At 42.5% G+C, this 23,322-nt stretch overlaps 1 protein-coding gene across 1 annotated transcript; it reads right to left on the bottom strand.

Annotated features, from left to right (window-relative positions):
• Window positions 1-11,789: 11,789 nt before the first annotated feature.
• Window positions 11,790-17,502, bottom strand: LOC147613158 (NADPH--cytochrome P450 reductase-like). Its single transcript, XM_086782441.1, has 18 exons — window positions 16,662-17,502; window positions 16,326-16,388; window positions 15,588-15,664; window positions 15,425-15,482; window positions 15,251-15,337; window positions 15,001-15,037; window positions 14,845-14,914; window positions 14,561-14,758; window positions 14,385-14,477; window positions 14,076-14,304; window positions 13,813-13,896; window positions 13,574-13,725; window positions 13,385-13,481; window positions 13,148-13,300; window positions 12,952-13,029; window positions 12,616-12,738; window positions 12,409-12,522; window positions 11,790-12,316 (listed from the first exon to the last, which is right to left on the bottom strand). The coding sequence occupies exons 1-18, from the start codon at window positions 16,911-16,913 to the stop codon at window positions 12,236-12,238; spliced, it is 2,046 nt and encodes a 681-aa protein (XP_086638567.1). The 5' UTR covers window positions 16,914-17,502; the 3' UTR covers window positions 11,790-12,235.
• Window positions 17,503-23,322: the final 5,820 nt, after the last annotated feature.

Genomic DNA, 23,322 nt, shown 5'->3' with positions numbered 1-23,322 from the left:
CGCATGTGCATCCTTACTGTCCTGCCTAGTGTATCCCGTTGTAGGAGGTGAAGCAACAGTTACCTCAGAACTTGTATCACCATCCAAAGCACATATAATGTGCTATTGTGTTGATGACACAAGGCATGCCTCAATGCCGATAACAACTTTTCAAATCCCTTTGGTGACTATCATATTGGATCATAATGGGTAGTTGGTCCCGTCAAGCTTATCCTCTCAACAAAACATCAATGCCTACCACTATGTTTGTAAATAACTAACCTTTGACACATAATGCAAATATCCTAACTACTTGGAGGCAATGTCAATGCCTACTAAATATAACCGATATGGCTACTAGTAGATCACTAATAATGAAGGAAACATGCAAAATGTATAAAATTTACAAAGTGTAGTGTGAATACAATACTTAGCATGAATGCAAAAATTGATGATGATAATGTTGGCGATGTTGCTGAAGCTGTTGAAGATGAGGTCAAAGATGCAATGTCGAATACAACAACTTTGCCTACGCAAATGTTATTGTTGTTGTGTGTGGTAAACCCAAAATTGAACAAAAACAGTTTAAATTGACACTCCCCAAAACGTGTATGCGAACGAGCCTCGAAATGCTTTGAAATGTGCAAAAATAATTGTTAATACATTTACTATAGTTAACAACACACTATATAGGGTATACCTTTTCCACGTAAGCGGATAGCTCGATCTAAGACAATTAAAAGAGAAACTCGAGGAGGAGGGTAAGGGCGAAGAGAACCTGCTCTAATACCAATTTTTGGAGTGAAGATCAAAGTAGCAACACATGTAGATGCATTAAGCAAGAAGAGATAGATGCAATTATAACACTCAAAGTAGATTGATGAGAATGAGTGAAGTACAAGTGAAGTGACATGATAAGGTCATTTGCACATGAATGCTCATAAGAGTGCATACATACGCTCGGGAAAAAAATCCTCCTAAAGAGGAAAAAAGTGCCTCGGCCTATGTCCACACATCACTACCATATAAATGGCTACAGTTTTGAAACTTTTAATTTGATCAATTCTTCCCTCCTTAGATGTCTTGGAGATGTTAAATGTGATGTAGATGTACCAAGTGAAGCTCCTTTATGGTAGATGTCCACAAGCATATTGTTTCTTGACTATTTTGAAGCTTGAGAAAGATGAAAAAAATAGGTTGAAAGCTAATTAGGGAAACTAATTACTTTTCTAAATCTAGGCTATCCTTGGGTGCATAGATACTAAAGGGATGATGAATGGCTTTGATACCAACTTGAGATTTATGTCTAGAAAGAATGAGTGTGTGTAGAATGAATTAGGATCAACATCTTGACATGCCAAGAAATGCAATAAAATGATTAACACTAATGATAAATCTAATGATAAAAATGGAGCATAATGACAAGGCAAGAGGATTAGTAAAAAGCTCATGTGATAATCCATTAGTAGGTAGAGAGTCTTTTTATAGGCTTGAGTAAATCTCCATAAGCCATTAATCATGGCCATTAAGTTCTCCATAATGACAAGGCAAGAGGATTAGCAAAAAGCTCATGTGATAATCCATTAGTAGGTAGAGTGTCTTTTTATAGGCTTGAGTAAATCTCCATAAGCCATTAATCATGGCCATTAAGTTCTCCATAATCTTTCCAATTTTAGACACATAATACTATGTGTCCCCTGGGGCTCCACACCAAAGGTTAGGCTTCATTGACCACTTAAAACACCCCTCAAATGCCCACATTGAAATGGCTTTTGTGTATTCTTTTTAGTTAATAATAACATTTTTATTTAGAAATCCTTATAAATCAAGTTAAGATCTCTTTTATAAGAGCTACCTACTTACAAAATTTAAGCACTTGTGATGTTTCACTAGAAAGAGTCTATGTGAAATTCCTTAGGAAACTAGGTGAGATCTATATGCTATACAAAAAAATACCAAAAAAAGTGTTGTTTTTTGGTTCAAAAATAGCTCTAGAGGGAACCACAAGTGGACACCTTTAACTTTCAATCATCAATATTCTTTTTACATTTTTGATAAGTAACTATTCAATCATCAATATTATTTTGGTTTTCTGATAAGTAGCATTTTCAAGACATTATGTGATTTATGTCAATGTTTCACAATTAATAATTGTTGATCTTTATGGGGTTTTTTTTAAATGGTGCACATGGATATTAAGGCTTTTTAAAAATGTTTATGTTAAGGAAGGACATGCACATTAATACTAGAGACGTAGATATATGGGTAATGTTCACATTTGGGTGGACACTAAGGAAAGGCGTATGATATAAATGCACAACCCTTGGATTTGGAATATGGATACATTTGTGTATGATGTTCGTAATTGGGTGGTTGTTGAGGGAGCTATAGATTATTAGTCTATCCTTGGTACTCCGATCTTGAGATTTGTGTTTGGACATTAAATAATGTCATCTATTGATGGGTGGAAATTTTCCATCTTTATAGTGGAGGTAGTGACAAGTCACAGATTCTTTAGGTGGATGTTATTTCACACACACGAGTGCCCTTTAGTTTCTTTGTGTAGACAACTTCTATTTGCTAAGATGACGGATCTTCATTATAATGTCAATGCATTGAAGCCTAACGTACTGTGATTTTCAATGACATTGGTTCACATTATTGAATGTTGTTGGCCTAGCATGGGTATGCCTTAGCATTCTCTTCGAATGGGAGATAAGAAAATTCAACACCTAGAGAACTTTAAAATTTTGTTGTTAGGGTCTAGATTCCCATATAAAGTTGTGCCTATGTAGCTTTCATATCTTGGAGTCTTCATTGTTTTTTATTTTTATTGTCCAACCCTAGAATAGTTATGGCAAGCCTATAGTGTTTCCTACATTTGTTGAACTATTGAAAGTTGTGTAACTCTTCATGCTTCACATCGTCTTTTTTTGGGGGGGAATATATGCCTCGCATATTCTATATTTATTGGATTGGAAGTTGCGAAAGGAAAAAGAGTTTATTGTGTTCATCATCACCATATCAAAACAATCTCATAGAAATCTTCATTCTTGGGATTATACATATTGCTAGTTCAAAAAAAAACTAATTAGCCATTGAAAGCAGACCCCGCCATCTCATGCATGTATGGTTCTTGTGTAACAATCAACATTGTTGATTTGAATTTGCAAGAAAATTGGAGAGAAATTAATGTAAGCTTTTGAGAGACTCTAGTTTGGACCTTGCTTCTTCAAGGTTTGTACATTTTTTAGATTTGGACCTAGTTTCTCCAAGGTTTATACATTTTGAAGATTTGGACCTTGCTTCTCTAAGGTTTAAACATATTTAAGGTTTAGACCTTGCTTCTCTAAGGTTTAAACATATTTAAGGTATAAAAGTTAGATTTTTTTATTTTTTAGTTTTCCACTCTACATGATAGATTTGGACCTTGTTTCTCTAAGGTTTATACATTTTTTAGATTTGGACCTTGCTTATGAAAGTTAGATTTGTTTTTTTTATTTATTTATTTACAAAGTTTTCCACTGCGCACTACGCACGCCGTCTGGCCTTTTTTACGAAACTTTTTTTTTTCACAAAAAGATGCTTCCATTAGTTATCAACAGAACTGCCCCGTGGGCTACAAACTCCCGATCAGGCGGGATCACAGTATAGACAAAGGGAGGCTCTCCCACTCACACACCCAGACTCTCTGAACCTATCTCAAGTGTGAGGTGGAGGGGGCAATAACCACACAGGTGGCTTATAGCTCCAGCGCACAATGCCATGCTCCTCACTAAAGAAGTTAGGGTTTTACGAGACTTGGCCACCGTAAGTTAGGGTTTTACAAGCTAGGGTTTTACAGGGTTAGGGTTATGGTTAGGGTTAGGGGGCTTTGCGTAGAGGAAGGGGTTCACAAGCTAGGTTTTTGGGACAGCCAAGATACAGCTTCATTGACTAGGATACAAAGCCATGGTTTCGCAGGTACATATACATCTGCGTGCCTACCATATTTATACAGGAAAATTTCTTGGTTATAATGGCTCTTTTGCATATTATTATTATCTTGATTTGGCACCACCTGAATCTCCTTCTAAGCATAGATTCTTATGCGGCCTATGTTGTCCGTCCTCTCTACATGATGTAGAGTTTTAAAATGGGAGTACATCAGAGCCCATGTATGAGCTGATAGATTCAATTCCATGGATTGCAAGACCAGTAGCAGATAACCCCAACTACAGAAAGAATAATAACACCATTCGGCCCAAAACCCCAACTAGAGAAACGGTATTAACACCATTTAGCCACCATCAATTGTGCCAGTAGATGGTACAATAGGTGGTATGGTGAGCATGGGTGGGCAATACTGCCCCTCCATCGAAGGCTCTGCAAGCATTGTCGGCAACGATGGTTTTTTGAGCTAACACCTTTTATGCCTTATCTAGCCTAAGCCAAATTTATCGGTGCTGCCACAAGCTAGCTCTTGTTTGATAAATCCTTTCTTTATGCTTCTAATCAAGTATAGGATTGCCATTATTGCATTATGTGCTAGCACTGGTCCATTTGGTATGTCTTCAAATCCCTAATTATGACTTCCTAGGTCGTATTCATACCCCATTCTATGGTTGCTTACTAATGTCTATCATGCATAGCTGGATCATAAGCCGTCCACGGGACCTCAAAGCAACGAAAAGACCTCAATTACCAAGATCCTTGGGTTGATCTTTTCCTCCATTGGGTACATAGTGGTGTAGCAGCCCACTGCTTTAGGAAGGGATTGTTAGAAGTCATCTCCTGTCTTTATCAGACACCAGGGCCTCTGTTGTGCGGGTGTTTCCGCCCTATATAGGTGTTTTCTCATTTTTCCTCACTTCCCATATTTTTTCCCCATTTTTCCCTATTTTTCCCATGGTGTGGGAGGCAGTTTTCTGCACCCCAGTTGATCTAGATGCTGGCCGACTGCTGGGCAAATGATCTAGATGCTGGCCGACTGCTGGTCAAATGATCTGGATGCTGGTCGACTACCCCGTGTGGTCCCCGACCTCTCCTGCTTGCTAGCCGACTGTACGCAACTGGCCGACTACTGGAGTGGGCTGGTCGTGGACATGTAGGCCCAGTCGGCTGCTTTTGCACAGGCTGACTGCATGTATGGGGCCATATAAAATGGCCCCATGGCCCCCATTTTCGAAGGCTTTGCACGCATTGTCGGGCAACGATGGTTTTTTGAGCTTAACACCTTTTATGCCTTATCTAGCCTAAGCCAAATTTATCGGTGCTGCCACACGCTAGCTCTTGTTTGAAAAATCCTTTCTTTATGCTTCTAATCAAGTATAGGATTGCCATTATTGCATTATGTGCTAGCACTGGTCCATTTGGTATGTCTTCAAATCCCTAATTATGACTTCCTAGGTCGTATTCATACCCCATTCTATGGTTGCTTACTAATGTCTATCATGCATAGCTGGATCATAAGCCGTCCACGGGACCTCAAAGCAACGAAAAGACCTCAATTACCAAGATCCTTGGGTTGATCTTTTCCTCCATTGGGTACAAAGTGGTGTAGCAGCCCACTGCTTTAGGAAGGGATTGTTAGAAGTCATCTCCTGTCTTTATCAGACACCAAGGCCTCTGTTGCGGGTGTACCCGCCCTATATAGGTGTTTTCTCATTTTTTCACACTTCTCGTATTTTTTTCCCATTTTTCCCTATTTTTCCCATGGTGTGGGAGGCAGTTTTCTGCACCCCGGTTGATCTAGATGCTGGCCGACTACAGCTGGTCAAATGATCTAGATGCTGGCCGACTGCTGGTCAAATGATCTGGATGCTGGTCGACTACCCCGTGTGGTCCCCGACCTCTCCTGCTTGCTGGCCTACTGTGCGCAACTGGCCGACTACTAGAGTGGGCTGGTCGTGGACATGTAGGCCCAATCGGCTGCTTTTGCACAGGCCGACTGCATGTATGGAGCCATATAAAATGGCCCCATGGCCCCCATATCATTGGATCTTTGTTTTAGTATTCGGAATCTTGTGTATAGAGAAGAGTTACACGCCTATCTCTCTCCTTTTCTTGTGCTGTCTATTTCGACACTCTACTTGCTCTTGTGGTCTCAGATTTGGTTATCATCTCCGCTGCGTATTTTGACATGGTATCAAAGTCCTAGGCTCTTGAAAGATCTTGGGAGTTTTCTAAGCAAGAGGGGGATTGTTGCGTTGCTGATTGGTGGACTGTTAGGGACTGTTCAAGAAGAGAAGTAGCAAGAGGAAGGCGGGCTAAGTTGCTCGACAACCACTTGCAGGTTTAAAGTTTTTTTTCCCACCCACGCACCCTTTTTTAGTTACAACCACTTGACAACCACTTGCAGGTTTAAAGTTTTTTTTCCCATCCACCCACCCTTTTTAGTTACATCCCCGCGATGGCAGATTTGTTAGAGCTGGCTGAGAAGCATGTGAAGATCCCCAACTCTCCCCACGTTCCCAGTGGACCGTTAGTTGGACGGGAACAATTACGGCATCTGGAAGGTTATGATGGAATCTGTGCTGGAGTCATATGACCTTGCTGATTTCATTGTTATCGGGGTTCCACGGCCGGAAGCAGAGGAAGGGAAGTTACTGTCAATGAGGAAGGATCGCGAGGCACAGGCACAGATGTGGGATCGTGTCAACGCCAGGGTCCGGTCATTTATCTTCCTCAACTGCACACCACAAGTAATCAATCACGTAAAGCATATGACATTGGCCAGAGGGATATGGCAACACTTGGCTTCTCTTTATAACAGGGTATCGTCTATGAAGAGGATTTCCTTGGAAGTGCAGATGCGGATTATGAACCCTGCAAAGTCGTCGACGATGTGGGAGCACATTAACAAGTTGCACGCCCTTCAGCAGGAAGTCCTTCAGACTGGGAAGGAGATATCATCATAAGATATGGCCATTACTTTGCTGTCCCACTTACTTGCTCAGTATTCCGCTTTCTACTCCTCTTTGATTACTAGTGGCAGGCTCAGCACCATTACCTGGGAGGCGCTTGTGCCCATGGTCTTGGACCACGACGAACGATTCACGAACCCTCCTCACAATGGAGGTTCGGAGGCCTTAACTGGCCAACAGCCGAAAGGCCGGAATAACAAGGGCAAAGGGAAGGCTTCACCGGAGAAGTCTTCTGAGAAGAAGCCTGACACAGAACGAGAGAAACTGAAGGCCGAGCGGTCCTGCAATGATTGTGGCAAGAAAGGCCACTATTGGAGGAAATGTCCTAAAGCGGACTGGAAAGAGTGCTGATTCTTTAGCCTCAGCTGTGCAAAGACTCCTGCATTTGTGCACTTAGAGATGATGGACTCCGATGCTTCATCGTCTTCGAGTGAGGAGGCAGTTGACTTCACCGCAAGGATACCCGAGAATGGATTCTTGACAGTGGTGCTTCCAGGCACATGACTCCATCCCGTGACTTTTTTTTGGATCTGAAACGACAGTTAGGTCGCATTTTCATTGGCGACAACTCCACCATTCCCCGATACACAGTGAGGGCCGGATGGAGATTATTCCCGACGGCAAGGGAGGCAAGCATGCCTCTCCTGTTCTTTACGTCCCTGCTCTTGGTTTTCGTCTTCTGTCAATGCATGAAGTATGCAAGACTAGCTTTCAGGTGGAATTTTAGGAGCATTCAGTTGCTCTATGGGACCGTGAGACTGGCCAGGTTGTTTGGGAAGGCGGTTTGGAGAATGGTATCTACAAGCTCTCTACACTCTCCTCATTGACAGGTTGTCAAGTCGGAGATCTGTGACACTTTCGTTTTGGCCACTTAAATGTGGATGCACTACGACGAGCTTTCCGGGACTAGATGGTGGTTGGCTTGCCAGATGTTGGCAGCAGGCAAGGACGTTGCAGTTCTTGCATACGTGGTAAGGAGCATAGGGAATCCTTTCCGAAGCAGGCTTCCAGGCAGGCTTCAAAACCATTGGAGTTGATTCACAAGGATTGGCATGTGTTGGTGGAAAAAGAGTCTGGATTGCAAGTAAAGACTCTCAGGGCTGACAAAGGGGGTGAATTCTCCTCGAATGTATTTCTCAGATTTTGTGCAGATCATGGCATCAAGAGGGAATTGGCCAATACAGGATCGCCTTCAAAGAATGGAGCAGTAGCACGCAAAAACAGGATTGTGGTGAAGATGGCGAGGACCATGCTGGAGCATCGTGATCTTCCTCGTCCACTTTGGGGAGAGGTTGTGGCAACGGCTGTCCATACCCTCAACCAGTCTCCAACGACTTCAATACCTAATATGACTCCGTTTGAGGCATACTTTGGTAGGAAACTTGATGTCTCGCACTTCCGTGTTTTTGGGAGTGATGCGTATGTCCATATTCCGAAGAAGCAGAGGGGCAAGCTTGACTCCAAATCCCGCAAGCTTATATTTGAAGGGTATAATTCTCTTTCCAAGGGATACAGATTGTATGATCCAAAAAGGAATGAGATTGTTGTCAGCCGGAATGTAGTCTTTGATGAGCATGTTCGAATATCCACTGTCGAGGAGCCGCCACTTCTTGGAGATCCAGAGGAGTCTCATGATGATTCCCAGACAATTGTTCCAGTTGATCGACCTCAGTCAGTAGAGCCCCCGCAAAACGGCAAGAGGCTCCACGATCTGTTCGAGTACCCAGGTGGGTGATGGACACCCTTCGGGAGTCAGGTGTCACGGAGTTACCCTCCGAGTGGACCACAGAGGACGGCGCTCGAAGATCGCACAGAGGACGCGACAAAAGCAATACAGCGGAGCTTCTTCAGGTAAACTATGCTTTGATGTCTCGTATTATGTGGGACAAGGAGCCCACTTCCATTAAGGAAGCCCTTTCACAGGAAACTTGGAGAAAAGCCATGCAGGTGGAACTTGATGCCATCGAGAAGAACAAAACATGGGAGTTGGTACTGAGGCCGTCGAAACGGTCAGTCATTGGTGTCAAATGCGTCTTTAAGACCAAATATGCGTCAGATGGGTCGGTGGACAAACACAAAGCCAGACTTGTGACTAAAGGTTATGCTCAGCGGCCAGGCATCGCCTACAAGGATACCTTTGCACCGACAACACGGATGACCACGATTCGGACCGTTCTCGCCCTTGCTTCTTCTCAAAGGTGGCCAGTGTATCAAATGGATGTAAAATCTGTGTTCCTTAATGGTGACCTGCAGGCGGAGGTGTATATTGAGCAGCCTCCAGGCTTTGTTGTTCCAGGATCAGAAGGGATAGTTTACAGGTTACATAAGGCCTTGTATGGTCTTAAGCACGCTCCAGGCTTGGAATCAGAAGATTGATTCCTTCTTTGTTCGGACTGGTTTTCAGAGATCGGTTGCAGATCCCAACCTGTATCTCTTTCAGGAATGCGGCATGGTTACGATTATCATTCTTTATGTGGACGATCTCATTCTCACCGGCGGTCATGTGGAGCACATTGGTGTGACGAAGGCTGCCTTGTCAAAGGAGTTTGAGATGACCAACCTAGGCTTACTCCACTTCTTTTTGGGATTGGAGATCTGGCAGACCCAGAGGGGGTTTTTTGTCTCTCAGCAGCAGCAGTATGTTCATGAGTTGCTCGAGGCCTTTGGGATTGGAGAACTGCAAGCCTATTACTTCGCCGATGGACCCAAATACAAAGTTTACTGTTAATGATCCTTGTGAGCCAGTTGATGCCTCGCAGTATTGGAAGTTGGTTGGTTCATTGATCTAGTTGCTGAACACCAGATTATTGAGCTTCTCCGTGGGGCTATTGAGCTCTTTTATGCAGACGCCATTGAAGTCTCATTGGGACACAGGATTGCGGATCTTGCGGTATCTGCAGAGTACGAAGGATCTCAGACTCTTTTATACAAGAGGGGATGGAGTCAGACTCCAAGGTTGGAGTGACTCAGATTGGGGAGGAGATCCAGACACGAGGAGATCTACTTCAGGTTATAGCTTTACCCTCAACTCAGGAGCAGTTTCTTGGAGCAGTAAGAGGCAGCCCACTATTGCCCTATCTTCGACAAAGGCAAAGTACCAGGCTGCTTGTGGTGCTGCTTGCGAGGTTGTGTGGCTGCGGAGGCTGCTAGGCGAGATTGGGTTTCCACAAAAGGAGCCCACAGTCATCCAGTGTGATAACCAGAGTTGTATAGCTATTACTCGGAACCCGGTCTTCCATGCCCGGACCAAGCACATAGAGATATAGTATCACTTTGTATGTGAGAAGATCTTGGCCGGTGACATCTTGCTACTTTATTGTTCAACGGAGGACAATGTGGCGGACCTCTTCACGAAGTCTCTACCTCAGGCTACGCTCAGGCAGCACTCCAGTTCCCTAGGGTTGATTTCACAACCAGGAGCTGAGAGGGGGTGTTAGAAGTCATCTCCTGTCTTTATCAGACACCAGGGCCTCTGTTGTGGATGTGCCCGCCCTGTATAGGTGTTCTCGTTTTTCCTCACCACTCCTATTTTTTCCCCATTTTTCACTATTTTTCCCATGGTGTGGAAGGCAGTTTTCTGCACCCCGGCTGATCCAGATGCTGGCCGACTGCTGGTCAGATGATCTGGATGCTGGCCGACTACCCCATGTGGTCCCCAACCTCTCCTGCTTGCTGGCCGACTGGCTGGAGTGGGCTGGTCGTGGACATGTAGGCCCAATCGGCTGCTTTTGCACAGGCCGACTGCATGTATGGGGCCATATAAAATGGCCCCATGGCCCTCACATCATTGTATCTTTGTTTTGGTATTCGGGATCTTGTGTATAGAGAGGAGTTACACGCCTCTTCTTCTCTTGTGCTGTCTATTTTCTGCACTCTACTTGCTCTTGTGGTCTCAAATTTGGTTATCATCTCCGCTGCATATTTTGACAGGGATTTAAATCACACAATCACACTGTAACGACATAAAAGCTAGCTTGGAATTTACAAAGGGTTATATAATGTAGGGCACTGGCAGTACCCAACTCTCATGATTCCAGCCTCTTTCATGGTTTGGCCTCCTAAATCCAGCATGCAGGCTCTATTGTCACTTGGCCTCAATCTAAAAGCCCTGGCTGACCTCTTTTAGAGCAGGGCAACTTCTGCAGCCAAAAAACAAGACGACCATGTGGTTCACATGTAGGCCATGGCATAATACCCACCGGCTGGTTAGCGTCAGAGTCCCAAGTGGAGGTGCTAAGTTCGATCCTTGCCTACTGCAGCTGCACGTGCAAAGGGGGGGCAGGGAGAGGTCCTGTTCATGGGTATATGTTCTCTAAAAAAAGATGCAATCCTGAGAGCTTGTCCACCCAGCTTTACAATTGGTAGGAACTGCTCAAAAATATGGACTGTTGATGGGTGCTCATCCCCTTTCAAAATATTAGTTGTCTGTGTCACTTGCTAACTTTGATGAAAACAAAGGCACACACCAAGGATCCTCTTTTTTCCAGTGGTGCAGTTCCATCATATACGCTCAAATGTGCACGTAACAGGAGAGGCCAACCTAGCAACTCCTGCCCATGGCAGGGCAAACACATTTAATTAAGTGTCTTCTTCTTGTGTGTAACAGAGGCCAAAAACTACAACTGCTCTCATGGCACCATCTGTCCATTGCTTCATACAAAGGTTGTAATGTATTGTGCAACAACAGAAGTGATACGATAGGCACAAGTACCATCCTCGTCTTGTGTGTAACCAAACATCAAAACTACAACTGCTCTCATGGCAAGGAGATAAGGGTGCATTAGTTCCTTGCTTCATACAAAAGGCCGAAATGTATTGTGCAGCAACAGAGAGCCACTTTTAAAGATAAAATAGGCATAAGTGCATCCACTATACAAGTACACTAAACCATCTGAGGCACAAGAATCCAACAAAATCAGTGGTCACTTTACCATAAGATCATAGTTGCAAAGTACACCTAGTTCATAAGCATGTAGCAGGCTTTATTGTCCTTCAGCCATACAAGTGTTGTCCAAGACAAAAAGAATAATAAATCCATATGTTGCAGACCTACTAATTGCTCAGTAAAAGAGTGCCCCACACTTGGGGAACTAGGACTGCCCTTAGGATTACAACCCACCCTCTTCATACTATGCCAGCCGCTGAACAAACCTACACATTATTTCCACTGCTTCAAGGTACAGCGGGACTTGTGTCTTGCTTGTACCTTTGGAAACAAGACAACAACCTGGCCCACTCACTAGGTTGTAAGACATAGCCTTCATAATCAAAAAGTCCACATAATTTAAGCATTATGCAGGCAGGAAGTTTGCTTGCTTTCTTCCCATACTCGAGAGATGCTCCGACTCAGATCACCAAACATCACGGAGATACCTCCCAGTGGTTTGTAGTTGCTTCACTATTGCTTCAGCCTTAGTGCTGTCTACAGACTCCTGCATGAATCATTAAAGCCAAAAGAAGGTAAGAATTTCATATAAATGCATCCTGAATAAGTATGAAGGAAACTTCCAGAAAAAATTAACACCTGCTCTTGAATGATTGTGTGGAGAGTCCTGTGCACATCTCTAGCCATGCCCTTTGCATCCCCGCACACGTATAAATAGCCTCCACTAGATAATAGATTCCAGGTGGTGGCAGCCTGCACGTCCAACAGCCCCCCACATTAGTACACGGCCACAAAACGCTAGCATGATAAGAGGATGCGAGTCCAAGCGCTCAGCAGTACGTTTACCTGTTCAACCATCTTATGCTGAACATACTCTTTCGTGGGGCCTTCTCTTGAAAATGCCACAGAGAGTCCAGAGATGACACCATTCTCCAAAAATGCATTAAGTTCATCCTTGTAAATGTAATCCTAGAAATTCATATTACAATTCCAACAAAAATTAGGCTCTCCACAGACAAAAATCTAGCCCGTTCTACAGGCAGGGCTTGGACGAAGGAAAACCCCCACCCAAGGAGCATCTGCAATGGGCACGGGTTATGTCTGTAACCACCACTGGCATCTTGATGATATAGAACATGAAACTCACATCCACAGCATAAACAGAAACGTGAGAAAACTCACCAGTTTGCGGTTCCGGCAACCAAAGAAAAGTACTGCAGGTCCTAGAGCAACACCAGATTCCTTCAAATAAGCTCTTTCCTGGCCATAAACCCACCACTCCATGTAAGCAGCCCAAATGGCACAACCTTCTTTCCAAAGGATCACCAGAAAAGCTTTGGACAACAATCAACAAAAAAAAAAGGAATCGGATGGGTACCTGCATAAAACCCCTGAAGGGGGCAAGACCAGTACCGGGACCAACCATAACAATAGGAACAGATGCGTCCGCTGGCAGCTTGAAGTTAGACTGCCTGACAAAGATCGGAGCCCAGCTACACTTATCCCCCACCTCTGAAACTGGAAGTGCATTCTGAAATATAAAAAACCAAGCAAAAAATGCATCAGAATCGACCAAAGGGATCAACCTAATTTTTTTAGAAAAATCTTTACTTGCCTTCATCCAAGTCGAGCAGACACCTCTATGGAACCGACCAGTGGGACTGACTCCATAAACAAGAGAACAGGTGACGTGAATTCTATCAGGTGCAAACCTGCAAATATAGGCATCTAAAGAACTGTAAGCATTTTTCAAAGAGCATGGTTCATAGAGAAGATTATAGAATCAAACCAAAAGATTTCATGCCTTGGAGACGAAGAAATGGAGTAGTAGCGAGCTTGAAGGCGGGGGGAAACAGCAGCAAAGAAGACACCAAGGGGTGGTCTAGCTGAAGGAAACTCAGCCATGACTTCTAAAAGGCTCCTTTGATTGGCAGTAATCCATTGCTGGTAGTCATCCTGTTAAAAATGACATGGATACTAATTACTAGATTTAACATTATGTCACTCAAAGCCATACAAGTGTAGAAATGATGAGGTTAAGACCTTGCCAAGGGGAGAGGCCAGAAACTTCAATCGATCCCGTTCATTAGGATCAGAGGCATGTGCTGCCAGCGCAGCAATTGCAGCCTGCGATAAGAGTGCTGCACCGTGAGCACAAAAACCAACAAGAGGTTTCATCCTTCTCAAGTCTATGGATATTTGACAAGAATTCCAGGCATCTAAATGGATGAACAGCAGTTCCACGTTGAAAGAGGACCAAGGTACCATGCATCCATGAAGACAATATTTTCCATGCTTGATGATACCTTCCGTGGTGGAGTAAGCAAGTCCGCGTATCGAGCGAGTGCAGTTCTCAAATCACATGGACCTGGGAATGGTGGTTGTAAAGAACTGCCACCGATAGGGGAGCCATCTTCAGCATCCGCATGCAAAGAAAACTTGGTGTCCAGGCTGTAGCCAAGCAGTTTACCAGCCTCCTCAACGTTCTCTGGGGTGTTCTCTGGATACACTCCAACATGATCTCCTGTCCCATACCTACAAACACAGAACAATTACAACAAGAACTAGCGGAAATCAAAAAAAGCTACACTAGCGGAAATAACAGCTACACCCACATCAGGCCTGTATTGGTTATGTCAAACTCCAGATGAATACATGATCGGTCAGACTCAGGAGTGTGCAACTCCCTGCGTACAGCTACATTTGCCCTGTAAACACAAATTGAAGCACCTCTGAACCACTTCTATGCTTTCAAACTACAAGAGAAAAGCGGTGAGAAAAACATGCTTACCTGCATGGATGGTTAACATCATGTACAGCATGACCATTCATCTTGGCTTCATAAATTTCCTCGTGCACCTTGTCATCACTCTCATGCATAACTACACGATACTCCAGAATAGCCGCAGTGTATGGCGTAGCTACAGCCGGGGTAGCATCATTAGCACCAATAAAAAGAGGATCCAAGGTACCCCATAACTGCTCTCGCCTGATGCCATACACAAGTAAAATTTAGGAGCTATGGAACAAATGCTTGGAGAATGGTCACTTGTCAAAAAGGCACAGCATACTTACCAAGCTGCAAAATCATCTTCTATGCATTGGTCATCATCACCAAGTCCACAAGGAACTAACTGTTTAGCACCTGCATCATACCAATCATTATTAGCCACAAAAAAGGGAGAAACTTCTATTAAAATCCATTAAGCTTTACACGGAGAAAAATCTGACCTTGCTCTATAAAAGCCTCGTCAACCTTCTTGGCAACCTACAAACACATAAAGAAAACAAATTGTAAAGTGGCTAACCTACAAGCAATTAATCAAGACAAACAGGTTTTTATGCAGACATGTGAACACATGAGAAGGATGTGTGCAGGGCCCCCATCAGAATTGTGTGATTCACAGTGGACAAGTAATATGTGTGATTCACAGTGGACAAGTCATATGTGCATACTTAAGAGCTCAAAAGTGGTAATCACCTCATTAAAGTGTTCATACTGCCTGTTGCCAAGGCCAAAAACAGCGTAGCCCATGCCTGATAGCCAGTCTTCTCGCCCTTCTTTTCCCTGGAAAAACAAAAATAAAATGGAAATTCAAGTACATAAAATAGCAGTTTGGAATCCACAAAATTGAGCTCTGAAGAAGATTTATACCTCCACAAACCACTTGTAAAACCGTGCTGCATTGTCTGTCGGTTCTCCATCACCATAGCTGCATGACATGTAGGCAATCCAGTTCTATGTTAGTAATACGAGACTGTCATCAATATGTGTTTCCACAATGGAAGCCTCGGTAAGAGCCATGGAGTACACTTACGTGGCGAGCGTGAAGAGTGCCAAAGTCTCCTTCTTCAACTTTGCTTCATATTCATCATCATCAGCCCCATAGTCATCCTTTACCAAAAAGCCCCACAATCAAAACAAAATCAAGACTCTAAGAGCATACCTTAGCAACACCATTTTGCATGAAAAAAAAGAGTGTGGAAGGATCTACTCCTTGCTAATAACCAGGTTTCACTGGTAAGTCTAAAGCCTCTATCCCTTCCCCATCATGCCAATTCCCATGAACTATGTGTGCATGCGCGGGCATGTCTGTGTGTGCGGTAAGAGAGAGAGACAGACACAGACAGACACAGAAAAATTCAAAGCCTGATCCTATATCAAGAACTGATCCCAGCCCTGAGGGAATGGGAATGTACCCGGTCCCAATCCAAAAGCTCGAACCCACAACTATGCAGCATACAAAGAGAAGGTCCAACGCTGCAACAGTGATTCGAAAGGGGGCCCGAGACCAACACGAACATGTAGAGTGCAACAGATAACATCGTGACAGGGCCTTATTCATACCAATTAATATTCAACATTAAAGCTTCGGCCTCATGTCTGAGCTTACTTCCGAAGTGCATAATGTAGAAAGAAAACCATAGTGTGTGGCACTTCTTTAAGTAATGGCGTTGATTATGAGCTTCTTTTACACCATTAATTTTAGTTGGAAATGCACACTAAAGCCTCCAAATATACACAATGACAATGGAATGGCAACATAGAAACGTACCAGATCCACCACCTTGAAGATAACTCGATTGTCGTACCGGACCTTCCCTTCTTCAGCTAAAGCCTACGGAACAGAGGGTTTGTGGTGATCAAATCAGCAAAAAAACAAAAAAACAAAAAAAAACAAAGATTACAACGATTAACAAAGGGGTTGCGATGGTTCAAAGAGGAACGCATAAATTATGGTGTTGAGCAAAGGAATGATTAAGATGGGATTATGGTGATTACAAGGTGATTAGAAATTTGATGTTGGTGATTGGCACAAGGACTATGGTGATTAGCAAACGATTATGATCATTATGCGGATTAGCATACGACGGATGATGACAAAACATACCTTGGCAAAACCCTCTGCTGTCCCTGTTTGGGTCCCAAAAAACACAGTCACCTTCTTCTTTGATAGATCTTCTGCTTCAGGCTCTGGAACCTGTAAAACCAGCTTCTTGGGGACAATTTGTTCTACTGTTTTCTTCTTCTGGCCCCCTGAGAAACGCCATAGCAGAAGCGCAGCCGACAGCAGCAAGGCCGCTGCAAGGGCCGGTAGGAAGAAGGGATTCTCGGCGATGGGTATGGGAGGAGACTGTGTCATGGCTATGGAAACAGTGCGGTGAAACCCTTAATTGGAGATCTCTGAGAACTGGTGAACGGGAACAGAAGAAGAAACCTTTGAGATCTACAGAAGAAGCCCTGCAAAATCCCTTATGATCTGCTGTAGAAACCCTAACGATCCGTCCGTAGCACTTCAGGTATTTGCATAAACCCTAAAATCTTGCACAGAAAAAACCTGAGCAGTGTTGCTCAGTGCAGAAGTCGCCAAACGCTAATTCTGCAAAATGAGACCTGGATAACAGTGCAAGCTGCTGGCCTGAAGGAGAAATTTATAAAGGCACAAGCCAGGCCAGCAGCAAGCGCAGGACCTCTTAGGCCGGCGGAGGGCTATTCTGTGAAGCTTTGTCAGCTATGGCGGAGGGGCAAAGGCTCAAATTGCGTGTGGGCAAGTTATTATGGTGTGCCAAAACCACTTAACCCCACAGTAATACTTGTGATTAATGATAGCACCTGACCTAGTCGTCTTACCGACTACAGCCCGCAGCTCGTCTCCCATCACTCCCGCGAACCGCTGACAAACTCAGCTGCCACGTGTTAATTATTTTCTTACATCTGTTTTCTCGTGGCCTAGGAGGGAGGGAGCATGGGACGTGTCAATTTATTATTGGAGAATGTTTTATTTTTACCCATTTCTTTTATACCATTAATGTTTTCTCTCTATGGCCTAGAAGATTCCTTAGTATGATCATAATTTCTTTTTTATTTTAGGATATATGTATTTATGTGGAGCCTACTCCTCCACAAGGTTACATCAACCTTATTCACCTCCCACCTTCCTCAACTACTACATTTTTCAAACTTCATTGCTTTCCTCTTCACATAGAAGCCTCCATCACTCCCTCTCGTTGTTGCCTTCTTCCACCTGCCTCCATGGAAACTCCCTCAATCTTTAAAGCACCTCGAACTTTTAGACCATCTGCACAAGAAAAAACTTAGGAGACATGGAGGGGTGTTCCCCTTCAAGACAATGTACGCTCCCTTACAATGGCATACAATAAGACCATCCATGCAAAGAGTATTACAGTCCTACAAGATGGATTTCAAAATGTGTTCATGCACTCAACTATCATTCCTCTATATGCCACAAACGCAAAGGCCCTGGGTTCAATCCCTACCTACCACCACACCCATGAGGTGCAAAACCCTATATGGCATTTCTGTTTAGTACCCTCTCCTGCAATGCAACACTTGCAGGCTAAACATATTTTTTTAAAAACTCTCATTCCTCTTTATGCTAGAAAGCATGTAGAATCATGCATACACCCTGCCTACAAATGCCCTATAAAAATTTCTCTTAGCAATGTTGAGAGGAGGGTTATTGTTCTCCAAAAAAGAAAAGAAAATGTATAAGTTTTCAAAAATATAATCGATTTCCTATTCTACCTCAAAATCCTTTCAATTTCAAGTGTCACATAAAAACACCAAGTCTTGATTGAATTAATATGTTCACTATCTGTTACTAAAACAACTAGTGGAAATTCTTGTACGATATTATGCACAGGCTATGTGTGACCAAGCCTTAATTAAATTGCTATGTTCACTATAGTTTACTAAAACAACTAGTAGAAATTCTTGTGGGATGTTAAGCACAGGCTATGTGTAACCAACTCTTCAATATAAATAGTATTTGAACATATAAAAAGCAATCAAAAACAATCTAACAATAATTAAATATATCTTCAAAATGGACAGCAAGGTTCAAATCTCATCTCACTTTACTAGATATAGTCTAATCTCATATTTAAATAAGTTTAAAAGTTCTTTAGCATTATAAAAAGCAACCACAAACTAAGACCATATTCAATCTTGCAATATATCAATCTATCTTCAAGAACCAAATACATGGTCTTATTTTTACACTTTTATTAAATATAGTAAGATCAAGTAAGTTTTAAGCTATAGTGCACACATTAACAAATGTACCACAATCTTAATACATCATAACATCTTGATTACTATTTTTCACCTATCTGCGTACAAGTACTCTCTCTCTCTCTCTCTCTCTCTCTCTCTCTCTCTCTCTCTCTCTCTCTCTCTCACACACACACACACACACACACACACATGTCTAAAGGGGGTCCCACTAAAACTCTTTTATTAAATATAGTAAGATCAAGTAAGTTTTAAGCTATAGTGCACACATTAACAAATGTACCACAATCTTAATACATCATAACATCTTGATCACTATTTTTCACCTATCTACGTACAAGTACTCTCTCTCTCTCTCTCTCTCTCTCTCTCTCTCTCTCTCTCTCTCACACACACACACACACACATGTCTAAAGGGAGTCCCACTAAAACTCTTTTATTAAATATAGTAAGATCAAGTAAGTTTTAAGCTATAGTGCACACATTAACAAATGTACCACAATCTTAATACATCATAACATCTTGATCACTATTTTTCACCTATCTGCGTGTACAAGTACTCTCTCTCTCTCTCTCTCTCTCTCTCTCTCTCTCTCTCTCTCTCTCTCTCTCACACACACACACACACACACACATGTCTAAAGGGGGTCCCACTAAAACTCTTCAAATGTTCTCTCCAAAAATAAATAAAAATAGCCATCATCAAGTGTGACTCGCCAGTTTATTTTGATTAAAATGGGTTTTATTTTGGACATTGATGGCAAGGTTATTGTCAACTTCAGGCAAAACAATGTTTGAGCTCTCAACATTCATAAATAAAGTTAGTTTAGGAGCTAACAAGTATAGCATGAGTGGTAGATTTAGGCATTTGAGCAATCAAACTCTTCTAAAAACATAGGCTAGTTGACCACCACTTTTTATGTTGGATGTGTGTAAAACTTGTATATGATGGGCAAGCAACAACACAAGAAACCCATTTTGCAAGAGGCTAGTTTTAGGGCCAAGGCTCTATAAAATGGTGAATATTATTGGTCTTGAAGGTTCATTATGATTATAATATAATAATTTGGATGTAGTTTCTAGGAAAAGGTCTCAAACTTTTAAATTTTAAAGAATAGTTAATAATGTTAAAACTGAGGTAGGAACCACTCTTAAGGATTTTAGGACAAACTAATTTTATGGATGAATTATTGGCTTCCAGCAAAGTGGGATACATGTAATTGCAAATCACCACTTGTAATCTATGAAAAAAAGATATTACACAGCATATGAGCTATGAGCAGTGTAATTATAGAACTGGGTGAAGGACTAACCTAATGATGATGTGTCATACACTTTGGTGTGGTAACTCTACCAACCCACCAACTATTCCAGTAGCTAGCTAGCTACATTAATAGGTTCATGTGGTTTAATTTTGTACCATGTCTTACATGAGGACATGTTAAAGGGACTTGTCAAAGAGCCACAAATGCAATTTCCATATTCATGGTGTGCTAGCCCTTCCTCTAAGATGTCTTACATGAGGACATGTTAAAGGGACTTGTCAAAGAGCCACAAATGCAATTTCCATATTCATGGTGTGCTAGCCCTTCCTCTAAGATGTTTCCTTGTTGTCACACCAACCTGAAGCTCCTCACCATTGGATAGGTAGAGAGAAATCTCCTTGACTAGATGGAGACAAGAGAGGCTCTTTTATGGTGTGCTAGCCCTTCCTCTAAGATGTTTCCTTGTTGTCACACCAACAAGAAGCTCCTCACCATTGGATAGGTAGAGAGAAATCTCCTTGACTAGATGGAGACAAGAGAGGCTCTTTTAACCTATTGCTAACCAAACGCAGTCCTACACACATAGCATGTAGGTGAAGACATGTAAGTGAACAAGAAAGAGACAAGTAGAGTAGGTGAAGACATGTAAGTGAAGACATGTAAGTGAACAAGAAAGAGACAAGTAGAGTAGATTGTAGAGATAAGGAGAGAGTAAAGTCAAGCAAACTAGAGTGTAGAGATAAGGAGAGAATATATAGCTTTATTCAATGAGGAGTATATAGAGATAAGGAGAGAATATATAGCTTTATTCAATGAGGAGTATATAGAGTTTTGAGTCAAGTAGAGAGTAGAGAGAAGGAGAGAGCTCATATCTTGATTCAATGAATATATAAAGAGATTATGAGCAAAATCACTTATATAAAAGGAGTTATTTTCACACTATACCTTGATTCAATGAATATATAAAGAGATTATGAGCAAAATCACTTATATACAAGGAGTTATTTTCACACTATGCCACCAGAACTTAAAATAGTCCTTGGTCCTCTAACTATAATTATCTTTGCACTATGAAGTCTTAAACTTCTCCCATTTGCCATTAAGCTCAAAGTACCAACCAGCACCATTTTACAAGAAATATAAAAGAGTGGTGTGGGCACCTTACAAAAAAGATGATGTTAAGAAAAGAAGTTAACATACCCTGCTTCCTAATGGTGATTACATTGTGGAGCATACGCCATTGGCATACTAAGAGGCATAGGAGCTACATGAGCATGAGTAGCGATAGGTACATATGGTCGATAGGCATTGGCACGCACTGTTGTAGGTACTGTTCCACTAGGTAGCAGTGTCGTACTAACTACAGTGGTAACAGGTGCACTTTCCGTCATGCTCATCATCGGAGTAGGCATTGTGGATTCCCTAATGGAAAGTTGAGCCAAGTTTGGAAAGCTAAAGTTGCTGCTCGTGGGCTCAACCTGCATTGAGACTCCAGGCGAAACAACATACGAAGGGTCTATGGAACTCACCGAGAGAGTCTCCAATTGTGACAGGGTTGGTTGTTTGGCCTTGCCCGTATCCAAAAATTTCATAGGGCCAATGGAAACTAGGTTCACTCCCCTATTTTGCCTCTCAAATTGGATAATTGAATAACCTCACATATCATTTGTTGTTGCTCCTCTAGATTAGTAGCACTAGATGTAGATCGTATGACTTCTAACCAACCTACATGGTATGTGTAACCCGTGTATAGGTTAGTCAGAGTCTCCGTGTGTAGATCATATTCCCAATTTTCATTGAAAAATATCCCATCTAGACTTGGTGTGCCAAACAGTTCTCTTGAAGTGGACGCAATGTCACTTCGTATGGATTGACTTCTAAGGACCTCTACTTTAGGAAGAGCGTTAGAAGGTGGTAGCTCAGTAGGGCCTTCATTAAACGAAGTAGGTAGAATATCCACATGGACACTCTTTGGGAGGGTAGGGTCTACGTGAGATGTGAATGAATCTACTACCCCTCCTTCTTCGTTTACTTCGCTTGTCGCATGTTCAGAGCGTGTAGCTCTACTAAAGGTCTCTATTAGACGACTAATCATGCCAGATCCAGGTTGTGGGACCCAAACTGGCATGTTTTGGCTTGTCTCCTCAGGGTTCTTGGTAGGGTGCCCTTCCGTGGCTTCTGAGTCAGAGGACATTCAACACATAGAGAATGAGGGTTTTAGGGTTACATTTGACTCTTATAGGTGACTTGCCGTTCACACATGGGCACCCATACATGGCCGGCCAATCCTAACCCTTATCCTGTTGATATTCAAGGTGCGCCTCTCATTGGCGATCACCCAATCCCTTTATCCTTTACATATGGTGCCGACAAGCCCGGCCCATGACTCAGAATACTTAAATTAATTACATGACGTAAAACATAGTACGTCTCAATGTCCGTCATCATAGGTTAACAGATCGTGTGGCCACTGACTATTTCACAAAATGGGTAGAAGCCAGAGCATCAAAGAGAGCCGATGCACGAACAACAACAAAAATTTTATACGAGCAAATCATCTAGAGATTCGGATGCCCGTTAGAATTAGTCAGTGATCGCGACTCACATTTTATCACAATGAGGTGATTGATCATTTACTTATAGGATTCTTAGTGATCCATCAAAAATCATCACCTTATTATCCACAGGCCAATGGTCAAGCAAAGAGTACAAACAAGATTTTGTGTACTATCTTGACAAAAACCTTGGAAAGCAAATCAAACAGACTGGGAATATAAGCTGACAGTAGCCCTCTGGGCCTATCGCACATCATATAAGGTAGCGATAGGATATACCCTCTTTCGTCTAGCTTACGGTGTTGAAGCAGTTATGCCCATGGAATATCTAGTCCCAAGCTTAAGGATTGTCGTACAAGTGCATCTCACGAAAAATACATTAGCTGAAAGGTTAATTGACTTGGAGAAACTGGATGAGACCAGACTGATAGCATCACATGGACTCATTGTGGAAAAACTATGCAGAAAACATTGGTTTGACAAAAACCTTAAGCAAAAAGAACTGGAAACGGGGTACCTTGTCCTCATGTATGGTGTGGGAAACGCAAGGAAAAAGAAACTCAAATACTGAGGTCTGGGACCATTCCGAGTATCGAAAATCACACCTCAGGGGTCTGTTCAAATTGAGACAATTGACGACATCCAAATGGAGGGTTATGTCAATGGAAGTAATTTAAAAAAATATTTTAGACCATTG

Source organism: Cibotium barometz, chromosome 44, assembly GCF_041138505.1.
Source record: "Cibotium barometz isolate CiBa-2024 chromosome 44, ASM4113850v1, whole genome shotgun sequence".
Classification (NCBI taxonomy): domain Eukaryota; kingdom Viridiplantae; phylum Streptophyta; class Polypodiopsida; order Cyatheales; family Cibotiaceae; genus Cibotium; species Cibotium barometz.
The sequence above is the reverse complement of the archived record's forward strand: the minus strand, read 5'-3'. Positions and strand labels throughout refer to the sequence as shown.